Source organism: Vigna unguiculata, chromosome 4 (genome assembly GCF_004118075.2).
Source record: "Vigna unguiculata cultivar IT97K-499-35 chromosome 4, ASM411807v1, whole genome shotgun sequence".
In the NCBI taxonomy this organism is placed as follows: Eukaryota; Viridiplantae; Streptophyta; class Magnoliopsida; order Fabales; family Fabaceae; genus Vigna; species Vigna unguiculata.
The window spans coordinates 38,048,356-38,065,926 of NC_040282.1; the positions used below are offsets into that span (position 1 = coordinate 38,048,356).

At 29.6% G+C, this 17,571-nt stretch overlaps 2 protein-coding genes across 2 annotated transcripts; one reads left to right on the plus strand and one right to left on the minus strand.

Annotated features, from left to right (window-relative positions):
- The first annotated feature begins 6,761 nt into the window (after nt 1–6,761).
- Nucleotides 6,762–8,722, plus strand: LOC114181527 (cytochrome P450 71A22-like). Its single transcript, XM_028068000.1, has 2 exons — nt 6,762–7,751; nt 7,892–8,722. The coding sequence occupies exons 1-2, from the start codon at nt 6,801–6,803 to the stop codon at nt 8,501–8,503; spliced, it is 1,563 nt and encodes a 520-aa protein (XP_027923801.1). The 5' UTR covers nt 6,762–6,800; the 3' UTR covers nt 8,504–8,722.
- A 2,254-nt stretch (nt 8,723–10,976) lies between these two features.
- Nucleotides 10,977–16,854, minus strand: LOC114182490 (protein phosphatase inhibitor 2-like). Its single transcript, XM_028069365.1, has 5 exons — nt 16,759–16,854; nt 16,162–16,231; nt 13,231–13,343; nt 12,707–12,892; nt 10,977–11,477 (listed from the first exon to the last, which is right to left on the minus strand). The coding sequence occupies exons 2-5, from the start codon at nt 16,164–16,166 to the stop codon at nt 11,239–11,241; spliced, it is 543 nt and encodes a 180-aa protein (XP_027925166.1). The 5' UTR covers nt 16,167–16,231; nt 16,759–16,854; the 3' UTR covers nt 10,977–11,238.
- Between the last annotated feature and the right edge of the window lie 717 nt (nt 16,855–17,571).

Consider the following 17,571-nt stretch of genomic DNA (forward strand, 5'->3'; position numbering starts at 1 on the left):
CAATTTTGAATTGTCTGTCTCGTTACTTTTAAAATTGAATATTTTTATTTATTTTATTTGTAGATTAATTATTTTAATTTATATATTGTCATATTTTTAATTATATTTTCTACTTTAAAATGATTTCAGTTGTCTCGTTAACTAAGTTGTTGGTTAAAAACAAGTAGTTAACATTAAAATATTCAAGAATAATAATAGAAAAAATATATATTATTATTAATTTTTTGAAGTATAATATTTAATGAATAGAATGAATATGAAAATAAGATTATCAATACAATAAAAGTACAATATAAAAATTGAAATAAAAAAGTTAATTTTTTTTTTTGTGTTTGACATTTGAAAATAATTTTTGTAATCAAAATTTTGCTGAAAAACTGAAATGATATATAAAACTGTTTTCTATTATTATTTAATGCTAATAGTTATCTTTTTTTATACAATTTAATGCGTTATAAGATAAGACATCTATCTTTTGAAAAGCAGTACACTGTTAATTTGATAATTGGCAGTTTTTTTTTTCTACATCTCATAAATTATTGTCTTTTGGTATGTAATTTAAGATGCAAATATTGTATTTTATGAATATAAAGTTTGGAATACACTTTTAATTTTGTATTTTAAAATGTGCAATCTTAAATATGAATATATTCTGAATTATATAATTGAAAATATATATTTTATTTTATTTTTTGGTAGAATAAAATTAGAAATGCAGAAAGAAATAACATTGATAACGTTAGCAGAACATCACAGTTACATGAACCACGACTTCTCCAAAATTTTTGAAATTCTTTTTATATATTTATATATATATTTTTAATTATAATTATACATTATTTATATTAAGTTTATATTATGGAAAATAATAATAAAAAATAAAATAAAAAATTTAATGAAAACATTGATTTATAAAAGAGATTAGGTTTTGTTTTTACTATAAGATCTTTCTATCATAGTATCTTATAATTATTTATGTATGTTAGATTTATGATTCTTCTTAGGATGTTTATCCCTTATAATTTTAGGATTCTCTTATGAAATTGGTATGAATCCTACTTATATTTTTTTTTTCAAATTAGTATAACCCTTAATTATGAAATTTAGGAATTTTGTGTTCTCTTCCCTATGGTAAATTTTTTAAAGTTTTGAATTTATAGGAAGAGATGATGATAAATTTATATTAGAAAGATTATGATAAAGAGCAGAAGAATTAATTCTTTTTTTAAAGGAAAAAGGTTTGTGATAAAGATGAAAAAAATTGCATTAACTAAACTTGAGAAATTTCATAAGAACCTAGAACTTAAGATAATGAAAAACAAATCTCTAAAGTTCCTAAAATTATATATAATGAATTTAAAATTTCATTAGAACGTGATTCCCAAAAACATCCTCAGATTTCACAATACCCACCAAATCAAATTGATAAGATAGGAAAGGCTTATCTAAAATGGTATTCAATGATTTGGTATCATGATATAATAGCAAATGATAGTGAAATTTTTAAGCAGAGAAGAAATGTAGAGAGAAAATGATGAGTTTTTTATTAATTAAAAAAAATTATATATAAAAATCTAATTTAGCACCCCTAAATTTTTTGTCCAAGTTTCGCCACTAAAATTGACCTACCGACCCTTAGTGATGATAAATACAGAAAAACTAATAAATATTAGTTTGTAGTACTTACTTTTTTTTATCATTTAAATAGAATTATATATATATATATATATATATATATATATAATATATAATCAAGACTAAATTTGTTTTCTCTTAATAATAATTGTTTTATCTTATGATTGCACTTGGATAAGAAATATTTACTTATCAAAATTGATTATTTCTTAGAATTAAAATCATATAACATCTTATTAAAACTGTATTGAATCCTGAAGGTTAGACTTTCATTGATAAAAATATTGATATAAGACTCTAGCTAACTTCGGCTTTCATTTTTTTTATTGTTTGTTTTTATTTTCCAATTTTGATAGTATTTTCTATCTCTAGACTAGATAAGATAAAAGTTGTTTTCATCAAAAAAGGACCAAATTTATAAATATAAGAAATATTTGGGTATTACAACCCACATATCAACAATACAACAAGACACTATACCTATGATAAATATATGAAAATAATACATATTAGGAAATAAACAATTAGAAGCCAAACCAATCAAAAAGTCAAATAAAACCTTCATACTAGATTAAATAAAAGTAGTAGAGAATAACATACCATATATCTATCACTTTCAAAACCAGACCAATGGATAAGTCAATACAAAATAAAATGTGCAAGATAAAATTTAATATTTAAAATATTTTTTGTTCCATAAAAAATCAAACAAAATAAAAAACACATACAAAAATAATAGGTTAAAAACAATTTTTTTTTTATTTTTTTTGGCCAATGAGGATTGTACCTCACTCCTACGTATTTTTATTTAAAAATCATCGATAACATAGTTCTTTATAAAAAAAATAGTTTGATAATTATTATTTCCTAAATTTTAGATATATATATATATATATATATATATATATTAATATTAAGAGATCCTACATGATAAGAGATTTAGTTATCAAGCAAATCTGAGACTTGATATGATATTCAAAAATAATTTTATAATTTTTATTTTTTATTATTATTAATTTTAAAAAAAGAATAAAAAGCCTATGAAGGCTGTATTTTGATTATCAAGCAAGTTTGAAACTTGACATAGTATTCAATACTTATAAAAGAAATAATATAATTTTTTATTTTTTTTATATATATATATTTTTTTAAAATATAATTAAAGTCTACGGAAAAACCTTTCTAATTATTAAGATAATGGCATCCCAAATAAAAGGAAAGAGAAGTGTTGAGCATATCAATGACAAATCCAAACCCAAAATCACCGAATGACAACATATCAATGGATCATACATTTGATATTATAAGAGAAGAGAGTATGAGCATGAATAACATTAGGAGCAGAGAGAATAAGAGAATTTACCTTTCAGGAGCAAGACAGTCTGAAAGGATATATAGAAGGATAGTAAAGTGACTCCTTTTGCATGTGTGCTCTGGTAATAAAAAAAAGAGAGGTTTCCAAATTTGTTTTGTTATGTGTTTTGCATTGGAGATGTTTTGTGCTTACATAGGCTCTTTAAGATACCACTGAAATCCTAGTCTTTAATTATAATGAAATATATGAGGAAGGAATTTGTCCAGGTGAAACATAGTATAGAAATTAAATCGTTACATTGTAATTACTAGAATCATATTTTCCGTCACATAAAGATTTTGATCAAATCATAATATATTATTCATATTATTGATGCTAATTATTACCAGGAATATTTTTGTTAACTATTAAGATCGTATCATTCCCTACAAAAATATTATTATTGGGAACATTTGCTTCTAATCATTAAAATAATATCTTTCCTGACAAATCATTGAGACACGTCATATAAGCGTAAATTCAAGGTATTTATTCAAATTATTATAAAAAAGTGCTCCTAATATTATACCTTCTCTAACAACAAAAATTATAAAATGTCCTTTTCTTATTTGACATATCATGTGAAGAGTGTAAATAACACACTGGAGATGAAAATATGTACAAAACATTTGGACTCATGAGGAGGGTGTGATAACAAATTAGATTCTCCCTTCTTTTCATGGTATAATTAAAATAAAAAAAAAAACTACCATCAATCAAAAACATATTTTTTATTTTATTTTATATATATATATATTATTATTATTTATATTTATTTAGTTTTTTAACAAAACAACTGTATTTAACCGGGCGAAATTGGATATTGACCCTATCCACAACAACCACATTGATATAGTTATCAACAACAAATTATGATAACTTGGTATCTAAAAGATTGATTTGTTTTTCATTTATGTTCATTCCTTTGATCCAATGTATATATGAAATAAATTAATCCAAAATAAAATTTTGGCTTTGAAATTATTTTATTTTTTTGGAGGAGTGCAAAAAGATAAATGTTGAATGAATACTCAAAAACATTATTCACGTTTGATCGGAACTCTCGAGTTCATAAACACACAGTAAAAAAATATGTATTTTAATACTTTTAATATTGTGCCTTAATAAATAATTGATTGGTATGCTTAATAATCTCCGGAACTACATAAAAGCCAAGATAGCAAAGTGAATCTCATGCCATTGTGAATAACAAAGTTAGCTTGTGTTTGCTTTGATATGATAGCTTCTTCTTTTTTAATTCCTTAGCTTTATATTTTTGTGGTTGGTCAATTAATGATTTCTTTAATGGAATAAATTGTTTAATGTCCTGATATACAATATTGATGTAGAATTTAGTGTAATGGCTTGTTAGGTGATGAGTTTATATATATTTTCATATATAGGGTTATGGTTATAGGCATGATTATGGTCATTGGGAGATTGTGGTTTCATATGGTTATATGACATTAGTCTTATATATATAAGACCTTAGATATTACTTTGATACCAAAACTTTAAGATAATATTGTTATGGGTCTTTATTTTTATATAGTGTTTAACTTTGTCTTTTCTATCCAATGTAAAACTTTTTGACTCACACAACTATTCCCGATATTCCCGATATTAGGTATATATACGATTCAGCGAATTTATTTTTCATTCACTTCATACGAGTTTTTACTCTAGCGGTGTGTATTATATATACACTACCAATCACCATCACCATTTGATGTCGATTCATTTGTTCCAATATTGGTTGGTTGAGCACACTTTTTTTGGTATTTGGTACCTTTCTACACATCTTGATTCTTTTCATTTGCCACACGTCTTTCTTTTTTTATTGTTTCTGGATTCATCTTGAAAAATATTTATAGTTGATTGTTGATATAATAAGGAGTTCGAATCCTAGGCAAGGTTTCAAATTGTCATAAATTATGTTATTTTCGGAATTACTAAAAATCTCAAGTAATTTGTTAGCATGCTAGTATTTCCAAAAAAAAAAATATCAAACAGTAAAAAATATCTTTAACATGTTAAAATTCCATAAATGTGAAATATAATCTCAGCTAAAAATAATTACTTTTATAATAATAATTTATTTCAACTAATCAAATTAAAAGGATTATCCGATACATCAACAACTTTGGAGCTGCACATTAATTATATGAAAAAACTTTGATCCATCTACATGTCTATTAAAGCTTACATAAGTTTTTAATCTGTAATATGATTTTTTTTAAACTGGTTCCTATGTATATTTGATTTCTTAAAGAAGAAAATGAATTTAGTCTTTGATCGGGAGTTAAAATGGCATATATTTTTTAAACATGTTAAAAAATATAACTAATTTTTAAATAAAGACTTAAAAAACAATTTTTCATTTTTAAGTTTAAAAATCGTTTATCGAGAAGAAAAAAAGAAATGCTTTGTTGAAATTTATAATATGATATCAGATTCCTATCATAAGATGATCATAGGCTGGACGGCAGTGAAAGTTCATGCATAGCATATCCAAAGTTCAAACAATACAAAATGATAAAGTAAAGAAGTTTGCAAGAAGAAATATATATATATATATATATATATATATATATATATATATATATATATATAGTTTAATCTGGTTTTGATATTATGTTAGAAGTGAACTTTAAGTCTAATTCAATTCCACAAAATTGAATTATAGAATAAGGTTTGCTCCCCCATTTATAACCTTATCTATGATCGATGTGAAACTTCTAACAAGTATGGTTAAAATTATATTATTTTTCTTTAATAAAATTAATGACGAATTATATTAATGGAAATATTCTAAATTTTTCGCTTCACTACAAAATTCTCAGATTTCATACAAAATTTCAAAAGAAATTCTCTATAAATTCGAACACGACGTAAGACTAAAGCCAGACTTGAACGTATACTTTAATTTGAAGCTATTAAAACTTTGAATCACAACGCTAAGAAAAAAAAGAAAAAGACAAGAGTTCTAATTTAAGAGCATTTTAATACCTAGAACCTTGATGAATTTTCTAAAACTGCATGCGTGCTGTCATTGGAAACAAAATCTAGAAACGTAACCTTCACAAATATACTTTCATAATCACCACATGTTAGTTCAGATACAAATAGATAATTATGGAAACACGTGTTAAAAAATAAGTGAACGAAAATTCAGATAGCATGTCATTCTTCATTACGTGACTTTCTTTTCTGTCTTTTTTTTATTACTCAACAAAATTTAAAAAGTGTTCAATAATATTGATAATAAATGAGAAAATAAATAATTGATCAGTAAGACTCTCTCCCATGTATTTAAGAAGGTTGGTTAATGTTATACATCGCTTCAGATCTTTAAAGTTGAAGCATGAGTTGCTTATACAATATGAACTTCAATTTTTTATTATTTATTTCTTGTCCTAAAAGAAAAGGACCATGTTATAATGACACTTTTTTTGTATACTCCCATTTAATAATTTAAAAAAAATATTATTTTAAATTTTATTTATATTTATTTGTATTAATTAATTATAATATTTATTATTAAAAGGGGTTGTAAAGTAGAAGAAAAAGAAAACGATGATGTCAAAATATAATTTTCCAAAAGAAAATTAGGTCGTGTACGTAGCACAGTTACAATCCCTGGATTCAAAACAAAAGAAATTGCATGCAGATTCAGCTCGTGTGTAAAAATCATGAAACGTATACATATTTTTCACAAATACACGTAGCGTATTAATGTTGATGACTTCCAACGCTTATAAATACCACATTCTCTGCATTACTAATTAATTACACAGCAAATTAAAGAACAATGTCCACTTCTCTGCATGAAAACTCTTCAATCTGGTTTTTCCTCCCAATCGCTACCTTAATCATCCTCTTTTTACGTACTGTCATCAATCTTTTAGCCAAATGTAATCATAATTTCAGTTCTTCAATGGCCAGAAAAACATCACCACCATCTCCTCCAAAGCTTCCAATAATAGGAAATCTCCACCAACTTGGCACTCTCACTCACCGCACTCTCCATTCCTTTGCTCAAACCTATGGTCCTTTGATGTTACTTCACTTTGGAAAGGTGCCAGTTCTTGTGGTCTCAACGGCTGAGGCAGCTCGTGAGGTTATGAAAACCCATGACCTTGTTTTCTCCAATAGACCACATCGTAAGATGTTTGATATCTTCTTGTACGATTCCAAAGACGTGGCATCTGCTCCATACGGCAACTACTGGAGGCAGATAAGGAGTATATGTGTGTTGCATCTTCTGAGTGCAAAAAAGGTTCAATCCTTCGGTGCAGTGAGAGAAGAGGAGATCTCCATAATGATGGATAAGGTTAAGCAGTGTTGTTCTTCTGAGATGCCTGTGAATTTAACTGAATTATTTTGTACAGTCACAAATGACATAGTGTGTAGAGCTGCTCTCGGGAGGAGATACAGTGGAAGAGAAGGGAGGAAGTTCTGGGGGCCAATGAATGAGATGATGAAGCTGTTGGGTGCTCCGTTTATAGGAGATTATATAACTTGGCTTGATTGGGTGGGAAGAGTTAATGGAATGTATGGTAGGGCAAAGAGATTGGCTAAACAGCTTGATGAATTTTTTGATCAAGTTGTTGATGAACATGTCAATAGAAGAGGGCATGATGTGCATGGTGATGATGATGATGAAGAACAGAATGATTTGGTGGACATTTTGCTGAGGATCCAAAAGACAAACGCATTGGGGTTCCAGATTGATAAAACAATCATAAAGGCTATAATCCTGGTACGTAAGATTGAAGAGTTTCTTCAATAGACAACCACTGTATAGTTTCTAACAAAATCTTAATACATGTTGAGTTTATTTTCCTTCATGGAATTTGAAAGTAGAGAATGAAATTGACAGTTGATGGGTATTTGTTTCAGGACATGTTTGTGGCAGGCACTGAAACTAGCTCCACAATCCTAGGATGGATAATGACAGAACTCTTAAGGAACCCAAGTGTGATGCAGAAGCTAAAAGATGAAATAAGGGATGTGGTTGGTGGTAGAAGTCACATAACTGAAGAAGATTTAGGTAGCATGCATTATTTGAAAGCAGTGATTAAAGAAAGTTTTCGATTACATACCCCAGTTCCCTTGTTGCTTCCAAGGGAATCCATGGAAGATGCGAAAGTGATGAACTATGAGATTGCAGGAGGCACACAGATAATAGTTAATGCTTGGGCAATTGCAAGAGATCCTTGTCATTGGGAGAAAGCTGAGGAGTTTGAAGCAGAGAGATTCTTAAAGAGTTCAATAGATGTGAAAGGACATGATTTTGAAGTGATACCATTTGGAGCAGGAAGAAGGGGTTGTCCAGGAATAATGTTTGCCATGAATGTGATTGAGTTGGTGATAGCAAACCTTGTTCATCAATTTAATTGGGAAGTGCCTAGTGGAGCAGTGGGGGATCAGACACTGGACATTACTGAATCTGCTGGGTTGACCAGTCAGAGAAAATTCCCTCTCATAGCAATTGCATCCCACCATGCATAAGTTGATGTTAAAGATAAACATAGTAACTTAAAAGCAAAATATTGAATATATTCTCAGTCCTCATGGTAAAATGTAGGGTTATATAGTAGGTTGGTTTATCTAGTTATTGTTGTTTTGATATTGCAACTATTTTTGTTGTCCTCAATTTCTTCGTGTAAATCATATGTACGCAATGTTTGATTAAGTGATATTTGTAACTCTATTTTAATATTTTGACAACTTTCTGTTACAACATTTAGTGTCATTTTCTAAGTGGTTTTGGAATATTGAGAATGAAAAAATGAAAAATCACTTAAAAAATGTCACCTAAAGTTGTAAGAGAAAGTTATTAAAATTTAGTAATCAAAAAATCATTTTCCTTTACAAAATTTAGTAGACCGAAATCTCTCTTAAGGAAAGTTTTCTTTTCTGCACAAAGGATGACTTGCTGCTTCCTTCACTTCAATACTCTTACAACCCTCCTGATCTGGAAAAATACCAAGCCATTGTAGACAACAAACTCTATGTTGAGAAAAAAATTGATTCACCTCATGTTCTTGGGTTATTCATGTAATCAACAATACAATTTATTGACCTATAATTTTGTTAGTGTTGTGCTCCAAAAAGACAAAAATGACTATAATGACTAATTCATTAACTACCTAAACTTGAACAACTAGTACATTAACTATCCACAATGGCTAGTTACCTACAATGATTAATTACCTGCAATGGCTAATACCTCCAATGCAGCTCTCAAATCCTTCTCAGCTTGCAACTACTTTTGCAATCTTGATACATCTTGTTCAAGTTCCAAGCGTTGTTTATAATGCAAAGCATGTTTTCTTCTCTCTAAACTTGCTTGTAACTCTACATTGCCTCTAACCTCCTTTTCAATTCCATGTTACAAATCACCTTTTGCAAGCTCTAAGTTTTGAATAACAAGCTCGTCTTTGCACATGTCCGAGCTATATGAGATGTCCAAAGCACCACTGAGCTTTCTAGATGCCTCATCGAGCTATCTGAGCTTTCCAATGACTTATCCAAGTTATCTACATGCTCTGTTGAGATACCTAGGCTCCCCACCAAGTTTTTCAAGATGTTTACTTACTCCACCAAGATATTTGGGCTATTTGGATTCCCTACCGAGCTATCCAAACTTACCACTAAGCTATCTAAGTTGTTCACCTGCTTCACCGAGATACTCAAGCTTTTCATATGCTCCACTGCATTGTCTGGGCTATCTGCATATCATACCAACCTCTCCAACCTACTTGGTTGTCTAGCCGACCTCTCCTCGTTACTTGGTTGTCTAGTCGACCTCTCCTCGTTACTTGACTGTCAAGTTCTCCACTCTACTCAATTGTCTTGCTAAGTTCTCCTCTCGCTTGTGCTCGACCTCCAAGCTACGTGTCTACGTGTCACCATCAACATCACTGCTTCAATTTCTTATATGAGGTTTGTTGTCTCTTCTCTTCCATTCTCAAACCGGAAATCTTTGGCAAAATGTCTGACCTTACCACAACTAAAAAACTTGTCTAAGTAATACTTCTTTGCATAATGGTCATACTTGCCATACTTAAAGAACTCAACATTTGAATTGCACGACCAATCTCCTCTTCATAGACCTCATCCTCTTGTGTACCAATTTTGTTGACTGGATTGCTCTTTTTCTTCTTTTTATCCTCAACTTCTACCACCAAGTTCGCTTCTTATACCTTCACTACTAAAAAAACTCATATTTCCTGCTAATTTTGTTTTGAAATTTTTTTCGTAGGAAATACTTACAAATTTTGTTGTGAAAAAAAATTTGCAAGAAATTACTACCAATTTTTTTGCAAAATATTTTGTATTAAATACCTTTCACAACAAATTTTATAAAAAATACTTACAAATTTTATAATTTTGTAAGAAATGATTACTCACAAAGGAATTACCTGTCAATTAAAATTTTTAAGAAAAATGACAGAAAAAAATCTTTTCCTGTAAATTTTTTTAACAGATTTACAAAAAAAATCTTATATAATATAAAAATTTCTAATAGTACTCCTTGATATCATCCTCTACTTGAGTGTTAAGAACCTCTCCCTTCATGACTAACTAAATTTATAAATGTTTCTATTTATGCCTACAAATCAAAATTTTGACAATAAATGTCAAGTAATTAAAAATAATTGTATAATTTTGTATATTTATAAAGACTGTATATTTTATAAAGACAGTTCAATATTGACCGCCCACAAGACAATTAATCACTATTAAACATTACGATAATCTCATAATTCTATTAATCATATTTATATTTATATGTACTCATATATAATTACAATTATAAATTAGGGTATAATTAACTATATTTTCATATGTAATTTAACCACAAGCTTACATGTATGAAAGATACACAAATTCAATATGATCAATACTCGCTTTCCAAATCTGATATAGATTTATAAATTGGGGCATAAATCTCCCACACAAGTTGCAACAAAAACAATGAAATAAGAAATGCAATGTTGTTAACTTTAAGATTATACCCTCCCTTTCACAATCCAACTTCAATTACTCAGAAAAACCAGGACGAAATTCACCAATAAATCACAAACCAAGTACAAAAAGTGTAAGCGGTGCAAAATAAACATGGTCAAGAAAGAAACTATTTACATACAATGATACAAGAATACAGTGGAATCATCTAGCTTTTTCTCCACCCACAAAATAAACTATCGAAAAGACAGGTTTTATTTGTTGATAACTATCTAAGAACCATTAGCTGGAGACGTTGAAGACTTCTTTCCCTTAATCTCCATCTCTTTAACACTATCACTCAGTGAAGAAGATTCACATTTCTCCGCCTTACAACGTTCAGAATTACTGTCCTCATCACTTTCATCCTCAAGAAGAGAACCCTTCTGTCGCAGCTCTCTGACTTTAAGAAATTCATCATAGTGGGCCTTTCTGTGTTCTTTAAAACTTACGCTCCTATCTGTTTCAGAATCTAACAGTATAGCCAACCAGGAAAAGTCAAGTTAGGTTACTAGAAGAATAATACACTACAGCAAATTTACTCGATAAATTACTCCGAGAAAAAAGGGAAAAAAGCTTTCATGTTCATCCAAATGGAATAAACTCCATTCGTAAGAGAAACACATGACAAGATTCCAATACTTTTTGCCTTTTCATTCTATAAATAGATCCTAACACATTACCACACAATTTACTGAAATTTAAGAGAGTATAATGATTGGATATTATAGTAACCATCACTAAGTCCAACATTTTGCCCAGGCCAATGTATCAGAAGTAGTTATCAAGTTTGGGCAGAACATGATCAATTAGCCAGTTAGTCACCATCAATGAAGATAAAAAAACCTTCAAGATCTGACAGTGTGAATGATATGCATAAGAAATAATTAATCCTGTCATGTTCAACCCAGAAATGACTCACTCGTATAAAAGCATTTGTAAAAGGTGGCTTCCATAAAATGTAGAGTTAATCCAATTGAAGTTAATATTATATATATGGTCCATGAAAGTAACAACTTGTAATCATGTATTGGTTTGGTTCCTGAAATATGTGTTATACGAATTAGTGCCATTGTAAGATGAAACTGTTTGCTCACTGTGAATATAAGGTAAACTAATTAGAAAGTTAAAACTTTTGGAGAACAAGTTAAGAAAACATACACTTCTACAGACCAAAGTTACAACACAATTTGCCACTTTTCCAGGACAAAATGACATTGTCACCCATTTTCTAATAATATTATGTTTACATACGTATAGTTTCTGATTTAGAAATATAAGAAAAAATTATAGCAGTAACAAGCGACTTTATATACATGTTTATGATATTAAAACAAAACAACACAAAATAAAAACACAAGCAGCATCAACCAAATTCATTTATAGCTCTATTCCACATTGTCTGTCAGAACCCCTGGTTCCAATATTATCTAGACAGGAATAAAATAATAAACGTCAGATCTAAAGGAAACAACCTGACATCTCAACTTTATAATCCTTACATGTTAAAATACGCAAATTAAGATAACACTACATAATTATTTAAAGATTTCAATTGTTTGAATTAGAAATCAATCATTGAAACTAAAGTTCTCATAAAGGAGAAGCACAAGCACCCATCAAGAGTAACAATCAAAATAAAAAGAAACATGATATAATAAATGTGTAAACAAATGAAAGTGAAATAATAGTACACCATACCATCATCATCTTGCTCCATTGCTTCAGACTCGTCCTCAGATGATGTCCAACCACCAGATTGCCCAGTGCCTTTTTGGCTACTGGAGGCTACATCATTCAGAGCAGTCCATATTGCTTCAGCATGCATTGTGCGATTTTTATCATCGATACATGCATCAAAACTTCCTCGTACAGGCGATAAAGAACCTAAAAAAAGCAGGTTCTTTCAGAAGAAAAGTTGCTGCATATGCATTGGCTTTATATTTAAAAAATGACCATAACCACGTACTATATCAACAAAATTGGATTACTATGTTTCATATTTACAACCCAGACCTTGTTGAGCTCCAGATAAATGTTTGAATTTAGCTATGAAATGAAACCGTTTTAAAATACTTAATATCCAGCCCAAGAAGAATAAAAGCAAGATCACAGTTAGAAATCATATATACCTCTTAAAAATAAAATCAATAAATTATTTGTATGAAAGGCCTAACAAGCAGACATAAAAATAGAAACACGAAGTTTAAGTGATATTTACATACTGTCATCATCAATCATAGGATGATATGGAGTCTTGGGCTCAGTAATTTTTTGCCTCACAGGTTTGTTTGCCTCAATTTCTCCAATATTAGCCTCATCCCACCTTACACGTCCTCTACAACAAGATATCAAAAGGAAGATTCATAGCAATAAGAAAGGGTAAGATGATGAGATTCAAAGCAGGACTGTAACAGATCTATGGAATACTTAATAGAACATATTGTCAGTAGATAAAGGGTGGAAGTACAAATGCTCCATCAAACATTTTCATCTTTCAATCAATAAGCACACATTCACTCAACAGGCATGCAATATCCATTTAAAACTTCAAGTCTGATCAAGAAGATTTCTTAGACAATAAAAAAGAAATTGAACACACAAATGTCAGTCCCTTTTTTTCCTTTAGTTTGATGTCAGTTCGATGCAAACACGTTTATCTACCCATCCCTTTAATTTTGCCTTTGAATAGGCTTTCTCCGTAAAGAAAAAAAAAAAAAAACAGACTCGAGAGTCATTGAGAAATTTTCTGTGGACTGAGAGTTATTTGGAAAATCAGAGCTCTATTGTTGGAAGAAAACAGAGAAGAGGGATCTAGATGCGTATAACTTGGTTGGTGATTCATATACAAACATACTTTCCCTCATAACCTTTATTAAGATAATGGTTTTGGTAAGACACTCATATTTTGCACCATACTTTTGGCACTAGTTTCTATTTGTTAGAAATATAATCATAAGCCTCCATCTAATATTGTTGCTTAAACAGTCACACTCCCAAGAATATGAAATTAAACATAAAGGGATCTGTGGCTGGTACAGAATGTCATTTAGCATAATTTCTCGTTTGCAAGGTTTATAATAGCATTACTTTTCTGTAAATAACACTGGACCAAGGGTAAAGTTCAACCTCAATCTACTGATTCAATTCCGAAATATATAAAGAAGAACCTGAAGGTAAAAGGAGGGTTGCAATGTTCAGAATAGTATGGTAACAAATTCAAGATCACTTAAGATAGGTTGTTTTTATTTTTCAACTACATTCCTGCTAATGCATTTTCCGCACAAATCATCTAAGTGACACTGAAAAATAAAGAAATTTGGAAGGAAAGATTGTCTTGTTGTCTCCTATTCACATTTCCATCCTTCTCTATGAATGTCAACAATGGGTACTTCTCCTGGCCTTTCACGGTATTTCCTTCACCATCAAGTTATCCTTTATAGAACAAGTAAGGACCAAAGCCACTCAGCATGCTGATGTTTTCTAATTGAGCAGTTGCATCTACCACAAAAATATAATTCAACACTGGTTATTATGATCCGCCTGAAGCCATCTTGGTTGGCACATTATACCAACAATCTGGTGAAATACTGAAATACAAATAGATTTCTTTTATAATTCCCAGGATAGTATACTCCAGGAATCCAAAGCTCTCCCTTGTAATGAATTCCTAAAATACAAGCTTCCACTTTCCCTTGGTTTCCCTTCTTTTCAATAACAACTTACCCTCTAACTTACATAAATATAGTTAATATTCTGTAAACCATTGAATAAGGCCCATTGATTCCCTGCGGTCCAATCTTTTCCTCCTCCTATAGACATTATTTATTGGAGGTACTATCATAATCATACCAAACATAAAAATGACACGATTAATTAATCATCTGAACTGAAGCACCTTTTACCTTGAAAATAATTTGCATAAAAATAGGCTTAGGACACCACAGGAACAACTATTAACAACCCAATCACAAACTTCCAATACCCAAAGTGGCTTCTAAACAACTCTAAAACCAGTGGAGCAACCCTATCAGTCCAGTCCAGGCTTCACAATCAACACAACATTATTTCTATAGACCTTGGACTTTCTATTTCTGAAAATTTCAAGACCAAGAAAAGAATGATTTTGAAATGTTATACAACCTCATTCTAACTTAACATAGGCTGTGTCTAGTTACCCATTGGGAAGTCACTGCATGTATTACGAAGAAAGAAACGTGAAAGGAAAATATTTTGCATTGGGATAAATATCCGTTAGGCTGTATGCTAACAAAAATGAAACACAATAAATAATGTTGAACCAAAAAGTGTTTCTTTCCTCCCACTTCAAAAATAAATGTCCCAGAGAAACTAAGCCACCTCCCCAGTATTTTAGGCCTAAGAAAAGGAAAAGTGTCCACAACTTGTGCTACAGCTTAACATAGTCTACCTTCTTATTTTTTATTTATGATGTGTTCCCTTAAATATATCCATGCTTCTTTTCTAATCAACCAAAAAATAAAGCAGAAAGCACAAAAATATATGAACTGAGTATTTGACCTCTATTTTAACAATATACATTTTGAGACATGTGTTTAACTGTTTCCAACAGCTCATACTGATAAGAAAGAAATATAACTATCCGAATACTGTGTTTGTATTATTAATACTGTAAAGAAAAGAAACATGAGAAAGGAATAATTTGCCCCAACCCAAAGAGACTTTCTCAACCCACAACTGAATTTGCACCAAAAACCATACACCCAACCTCCTCACTCATTCCTTCATAACAAACTTGGCTAAATATCTCTCTCTATAACTAACTTCCCATTCCCTCTCTGATGTAGTTTTCCACAAATACAACTCAGATAGACTTTTGGACCTTCACGTAAAAACCTTAAGGGCCTTAGCGGGCTGTTAAGATATTATTAGCCCTAAATAACTCACACATTCATCAATTGAGTCTAAAAATTTTACAGCATAAAAAGTAGACTATTATCCTCGTAAAACTTCCACAGTCAGATTACATTATCCCAGGAGAAGAAGAGATTCTTTATTTTATCTCTCCATGATATATAACATGCAATAAGCAGGACCATTCAATTCCAGTGAGATTAAGAATTTTCTTGTCACAAACTATCTAAGCAAATGAACATATATATTTTTGCTTGCATTACTTCATTTTGGTAGACAGATGAGCTCTTCAAACACCAGATGTATGCAAAGAATCCTCGAGTCGCTGATCAACTGGGAAAACCATATGTTATTGCAGTAAGTTATTGAGCTTCAAGACCACAAACAATTAAAGGGGGGAAATAATCTAAAGGAGAAATACCAAAGTGAAAAATCTACATAAAAACATCCTCCAAAACAAGTCAAAAGAATATGTCTAAACAACTAGAAAACAGACAAAACAGTGCGAGTTCCCGGAAGGACGGTAATTTCATTTACAATCAAAAAGTTCAAAACCCTGAATTTCACAACCAAATTGAAAATCCACAAATTAATGCGAAAAGACTTCGTGATCGAAAATAAACAGTTTCAATTTTTGATTGAATTCTGTGAGGAATAATTTGAATAAAATGAGAATAAAAGGAATCCCTAACAAACAAAACCTTTAGAAAATTCTGTTTGAAAATTGTTCATTGAAATGAATCAAGTTGCGGGTTACTAAGGGAGTCCAACCCATCAACAAAAGAAAAACGAAACCGGAATAAAACGAACAGAGAAAATCCATTTTATAGGAAAACAAATAGCGAGTGAAGGAGTTGTACCTTGGAGAAGAAAGGAGAAGAGCGAGAGCTTTAAGCTGTGAGAAGTTGAAAAAAAGTGATTTTAACAAAACCATGTTTTCTATGAAGGCATCTAATTTTTCGTTTTTTCCACATTGAAATTATCTCAACTCGTCCCTTTTTTTTTCTATTTTTTTATTTCTGGTTTTAAAATTTTATAAAATTACATATTCATATACATTATTTAATTTATAATAACTAGTATCTACACTTCTATAAAAAAAATTAAAAAAATTCAATTTTATCAAAATTATTAAAATAAAATAAAAGTTTTTTATTTTATAAAAAATAATTATAATTTTAATAATTTTTTTTATTGTTAATATATATTTATAAAAATGTAAAATGTAAAATTATAAAATAAACTATATTAGTAAAAGTAAAATTAATAATATACATACTTTTTGTATGTAATAATAGATAATAGATGTTATTTGCTAAGAATAAGAATATTAATAATAATAATAATAAATAAATAAATTTGAAAATAATTAGATCCTTTTGAGTTTTAAATGGATAATTAGACCTCTCTTTAATTATCACTTAGTAAACTTACAATTGCTTAAAATATCATAATTTTAATTCAAAACCAGTCAGATTAAAGGACTATAAAACACTGAAAAGACATTTCAAAGCGCAAACAAAGTTAAAAAATCATATTATTTTAACATTGAGCAAATTTAGGTTAAATCATTTTAAGGTTCCATATTTGTAGTAAATTCTTAAGTAGGTCTCCCAATTTTAATTTGACTCAATTGGGTCCTAATTTTGAAAAACAACAACAATTCAGCCACA